This window comes from Podarcis raffonei, chromosome 16 (genome assembly GCF_027172205.1).
Source record: "Podarcis raffonei isolate rPodRaf1 chromosome 16, rPodRaf1.pri, whole genome shotgun sequence".
NCBI classification, from domain to species: domain Eukaryota; kingdom Metazoa; phylum Chordata; class Lepidosauria; order Squamata; family Lacertidae; genus Podarcis; species Podarcis raffonei.
Window position 1 is genome coordinate 36,379,790 of NC_070617.1, and position 6,000 is coordinate 36,385,789.

Here is a 6,000-nt window from a genome sequence, read left to right on the forward strand (position 1 = left end):
TCCTGCTCCTGGGAAGATTCAGGAGCAGGAGCAGGTGGCTCCCACCATTCCTCCTCAGTGTAGCCCTCCTCAGCACAGTCCCTGACAGTGGTGGTGGTACTCGCCCTTCTTCTGATAGGAAATGCTCTGTGAGGGGGGTCAGTGCAAAAATGTGAAATCGAGGAGGGTCAGTTGCAGGGGAGTGAAAAATGTCCTTGTTTTCATCTGAGGAACGTTTGGAACGCATGGAGGCTGGAGGAACCATCCAGAGCAGACTTTCTCAACCTTGGGGCCCCAGATGTTGTTGGGCTATAACTTCCATCTTCTCTGGCTGCTGATCCTGCTAGCTAGGCATGATGGGAGTTGTAGTCCACCAACAAAAAAGACAAAGGAGAATGCAGATTTGCATACAATGGACAAATATGCACATTAAGAAATCAAAGCTTATAACTTAGCTAGAACTATAATCCATTTCACCAAGACCACGCTGTGAAGCACCTGCCTCCCCTTTAAATGGGAATAGGGCTTGGGGCAAGCTGTGAGGGGAGAAGCAAGGATGTAGTTGAGGTGTAAAGGGGACTGATCAATTATGCAGGGTGGGGATTACCTGCCCCCCCATATTTTATTCAAATTGGCCCCCCGGTAGGTGAGGTTGGCAGGCAGGGTGCGCAGGGGCAGCTGCCTCCATCATTAGCAAAAGTAACATAAAAATGAGTTATAATTTTTTGTGGGGTGGTATATTGGACAAAATTGCACACAAATTGTACATTAGGAGAAAATCATACTAAAATGCTGATGGATTTTCATGAGGACTTAAAAAATAATAAACTCAAAGTGAGGTAGCAATGTGCACAACTGAACTGATGCATGGAAAAACGAGAAACTGGGGGCAAACGAAATTGAGAGATTCTCCCATTCCTATTTACAGACTTCTTTTGTGTATGAGATTGGCTTTGTGTGCATTCATTTGGCCCAAGAACTACCAGTTGCTGACCCTCAAGTTGTGTTCCACCCCCTGAAACCCTTTTATCAAAGCAAATACTGGGTAGAAGAATGAAGAATGAATGAAACTTTATTTGCATCAGCCGTTGGCCATAGCAACAAAAAAACATTGTGATATGCACAGAACAAAATTAAAAGTTGATTGTATAAAACAGAGTTTAGGGTCCTGAATCAGCAATCAAATAGTGGACCTTATTCTGATTGCCCCAGCTAGAAACCTTGCAACCTTTGCAGTCATCTGCTTCTCTTGATATGCCAGGAGAAAAGACACTGTGGCAGTGGTTGGGCGACCTGGAACAGACAATAAAAGAGGGGTGGTAATCTCGTTCCTCAAGTCTTTGTAAAGAGTGCTTGAGAGGAGGGCATGCACCACTGATTCGGTGCTGCCATCTCCGCATGGGCATAAGCATTTTTCGTATGGAATCTGTTGGAATTGTCCCTCAAGTACAGCCGAGGGCAATACATTCAATCTTGCTAGGATAAAAGCACGTCTATATTTTGGAGTTGCTAGGTTATACAGATAGGGTGCCAGAGAATCAAAGTGGGAGTATGGAAAATGGTCGTACCATGGGCAAAATTTCCTTATTGTGGCCAAGTTGTTCTGACGCTCGATATCATTTAGCTGTTGGCAAATTAGACGGTGAATACTGGGAATATGATGCTCATTCATCTCTCTTTCAGATGGTTTTGGTGGGGTTGGGAAGAGGTAAGCTAAGGCTTAGGCCTTGGTAGAGCACTCAGAATGAAGTTCTCCCCCTTCCCCAATGCACATTCTCTCTCTTTCTCTTTGTAGAGTTCAGCAATCAAGCAACACACGGCTAGAAAGCCAGGACAGGCAGTTCATCCTTTGTTGACCAGCAGAGCTAAAATCGCTACCTTGAAATCAGCTCAAAAGGAGCAGGCTTGGTGGCACTAAGCCCCCAGCCAGCTGTGCATTTCACTTCCCGAGGAAATTGAGTCATATCCGAATCCATCCTTTCAGTGCAGTGGGGGGTCAGGGGAAGAAATGAAACCAGGTGGCAGGCCAAAAACTAGAAAAAAGCTCAGGGAGCTTGTAAGTGATCCTTCCGTTGTGTCCAAGGTCAATATTGGGTTTGCAAAGCAGTTGGTGAGGGGAAAGCGGGAGGGATGTTGAGCATACAGTAAGAGCCTCCACACAGTGTCAGCATTGTCAGGAACTTGTCAAGGTTTATCTATTTATTATCTAGAAAGCTGCCTTATACTGAATCCAACCTTTGGCCCATCTAACTCAGGGTTTCAGCCCTTCAGGGTTTCAGACAGAAAGCCTAACTGGAGATGCTGACCTGGGACTTTCTGCATGCCTGGAGGATGCTTTGCCCCTGAGCTCTGGTCCATCCCAATCTGGTCCACTGAGAGACTGGTTTTCTCCATAGATGGTCACAAAGTTGTATACACAGCAGGACCAGTCCTGCCATTGGGCTGAGTGAGGTGACTGCCTCAGGCAGAATCTGCTGGGAGGCAGTGGTGCTGTTCAAATCCTCCTCTTCAGTTCCCTAACCATCCCCTTCTATTGGAGGAGAGAGCTGTGTGTCATGCACCTTGCCTTCCAGCTTTATAAGCACCCTGCTGATCTGCCCTTGCCATGCCCTGTTGCCAAGATTTGTTCCTGTACAGTGGTACCTCTGGTTACATACCAAATTTGTTCCGGAGGTCCGTTCTTAACCTGAAACTGAAGCACCACCACTTTAGTTCATGGGGCCTCCTGCTGCCGCCACGCCGCCGCCACGTGATTTCTGTTCTCATCCTGAAGCAAAGTTCTTAACCCAAGGTACTATTTCTGGGTTAGCGGAGTCTGTAACCTGAAGCGTATGTAACCCGAGGTACCACTGTATATGGAATGGTTGCATACGTGCGCCATTTTGTCCTTTGCCTCAGGCAGCAAATTCTCTTGGGCACGGCCCAAACAATAAAACAGCTCATCAATCAAGATAATATGGAGCTTAAAGCAAACCAAAAAAACTTAAGTTCAGTAAACAGACATAATACAACTTGCAATTGCTCGAATTTCAACAGGGAGAGGGGCTTGTCTCATCTCAGCCAGGAGGGAGTTCCAGAAAATTGGGCTCACAGTCCTGAATGAACTGTTCCTGGTTGAAATGTGGAGAAGAACCATGTGAAGATAAAGGTGGTAAGCAAAGAAGTAAAGATAAATAAAACAAGAACCCTGAACTTGGGGCAAGAGCTTTTAGAAGCCCACTTTCAATCCTGGGAGCCTCAGGACTCTGGTGCTTTTCTTCCTGGCTAGCACTAGGTCCAAGGCCTGCATTCTATCATGTCCTGTGTGCTTTGCAAGGAGACTTTATCTTTTATATAAAGTGGTTTTTAGAAATCATAAATATAATAAGTAATTACTTGTGCGCCCCCCCTCCCAGTTTGAATACAGAGCAGTAGTAAATGATCCAATCACCTGTGATGATGTTTGACATGCAATTTATTAGTGTTTCAAAGCATGCACCAGAGACCTCAGGGGGAATACAAGTCTCTTACCACTTCTGTGGAAAACAAATCTTATTACCTATGACTATTTAAAACGTAGCCCTTGTTTCTCATAGAATTGAAATAAAAACGAATGGCTCGGTGTGGAATTAAATTTCCTCCATAGCTGCGTCTCCAGGCTGGAGAGATTGTTTCTTTGATCTGCCACTGAAGCACTTTGGAGGGGGGGGGCGGTGGGACGCTCAAGAATAGGGAAAGGGGTCTGCTCTATATTTCTCCACTGTGAACCAAAAAAGGAAAAGGAGGTTCAGTTTGCTCAGTGTGAGCTTTGGGATGACCATGTGTGGCAGGGGTGGAGAACTTCTGGCCTGCAGGTCAATTTTGGCTTGCCAGTTGTGCCAGTTTGGGCTTGCAAGGTCAGTTTTCTGAAACCATACCTATTTGGCAATCAGATGGTGTCACCCTGATGCTCAAGTGATGTCAGTGGTTGAGCCCCTGCTTTACATGCAGAAGGACCCAGCTTCAATCCCTGGCATCTCCAGCTAAAAACATGGTTCTACTTCTTTCTGAGACCCTTAAGAAATTCTGCCAGTTGGAGTGGACAATACTGAACTAGACAGAAACACCTGGCATAAGGCACCTTCCTGTACTAAGTCCTCGGCTTTTAATTAGATGGAAGTCTATTTCTGTTTGAATTTCATTTCAAATGGTCTTTCTACAAATATATGTTGTGTTGATGTATGACCTCAGGAAAGCTTTCTGGTTCCTTCACAATAGCTTCTGCAGTAGCTACCTTTTGTTGGATTAAGTTCCATGGTTTAACTAAGTGTTGGGTGGAGAAGTACTTTCTCTTGCCTGTCCTGAATCTTCCAACATTCCGCTTCATTGGAGGTCCACGAGTCCTAGTGTTATGAGATAGGGAAAAAAACTTTTCTCTATTCCCACCATGCATAACTTGAAACGCCTCTTATGTTGTCTCCTTGTATCATAGCAACCCTGTGGTTTTTAACTCTGATGGGTTACTCAGAATGATGATGTTGTCATCATTTCCCTTACAGGAAGCTGCTATAAGTTGCTGGATCCAGTTCAGTGATGGGGCAGTCATGCCCTTGGACCTATATGACGTCAAGGACTTCTCTCTGGTGGCCACATCTGTAGATGAGAAGGTGGTCTCCGTTCTCCAGAGCCCCAAATTCAAATGGCCCCTCGTCGTTGCTGAGTCAGAAGGCCAGGGGCTGTTGGTGAAAGTGGAGATGGTGATCAGCGAATCGTGCCAGAAATCTAAACGGAAGAGCGTCATGGCTGTAGGGACTGGGAACATCAAGGTCAAGTTTGGTCAAAATGATGCCAACCCTAACACCAGTGACAGCAAGCAGGTTGGGGCCAGTGTGCACTTGGAAAACCATACCAGCGACAGGCGTCAGAAGACAACCCTGCAGGAGAGGTCTCGACAAGATGGGCCTTATTACAGCTCGTCGATGGGCCAGGAAGAAACCAGGGGGGCCAGCACACAAAAGTCAATTCTTAGTAAAAAGGAGGACCGCGAGAGCCTTCTAGATGATGACAGCCATATGCAAAACATCCCAATAGACTTCACCAGCTTGCCAGCACAGGTGGACTTGCCAATGAGCAATGGAGATCTGGAAGAGAACGACCTTGTAGAGACACCCAGGGGCCTAAGTGACTTGGAGATTGGGATGTATGCTTTGTTAGGTGTCTTTTGCTTGGCCATTCTAGTCTTCCTCATCAACTGCATCACCTTTGCTTTGAAGTATAGGCACAAGCAGGCTCCCTTTGAAGAGCAAGAAGGCCTGAGCCACTCTCATGACTGGGTAGGACTAAGCAATAGGACAGAACTGCTGGAGAACCACCTCAATTTTTCCACCCAGCAAGAGGAGTGCATCACAGCCATTGACCAAGGCATAGACTTGGAGGAGAGCAAGTACCTCCTGGATGCCAACACCCAGAAGAACCTCAACGGCCAAGTCTTCCGGTCCTCGGACCCCACTGCTACCCCCGAAGGGAAGGAGCAGAAGAGCGAGCAGACCGCCTCACCAACCTCCAAGCGGAAGCGAGTCAAGTTCACCACTTTCACCACCATCTCCTCAGATGGCGGGTGCCCTACCGTCAACTCTATCTTGACCAGCAGTGAGGATGATATCAAGTGGGTTTGTCAGGACATGGACCTGGGGGGATGTAAAGAACTAAGGAACTATATGGAACGGCTACATGAAAATGCATAACAGTACACTAGAAACCCTTTTGCTTTCTTGCTTTCTTTTTGTTTTCCACTCACCTTTCTGCCTTTAATTTGGCAAACTGGGACAAAACAAAAGACCGACAACCATTTGTGAACAATTAAAATGGTGGATGATTTGGTTTCAATGGAACCCTGAGGAGCACTTTGAGTAAAGGTCCCAAGCAGCAACTGTTACCTGTGCTCAGTGGTTCTTAAAAAAAGATGTTTGGGAAATATTCTGATGGAAGGCAACTTACATGGGAAAATAAATTTTTTGAAAAAAATAGCAAACAAGATTCCATTTTGTGGGGAGGTTGCACAGG

At 46.1% G+C, this 6,000-nt stretch overlaps 1 protein-coding gene across 2 annotated transcripts in view; it reads left to right on the forward strand.

The window, feature by feature from the left end:
- Window positions 1-5,773, forward strand: part of LOC128404418 (transmembrane protein 132D-like) — a 468,160-nt gene extending 462,387 nt beyond the window's left edge. For both annotated transcript variants that reach the window (XM_053370015.1, XM_053370016.1), the window contains one exon: window positions 4,497-5,773. In XM_053370015.1, the coding sequence (XP_053225990.1) occupies window positions 4,497-5,681 (1,185 nt within the window). In that variant the 3' untranslated portion in view covers window positions 5,682-5,773. The remainder of the gene's footprint in view (window positions 1-4,496) is intronic.
- Window positions 5,774-6,000: the final 227 nt, after the last annotated feature.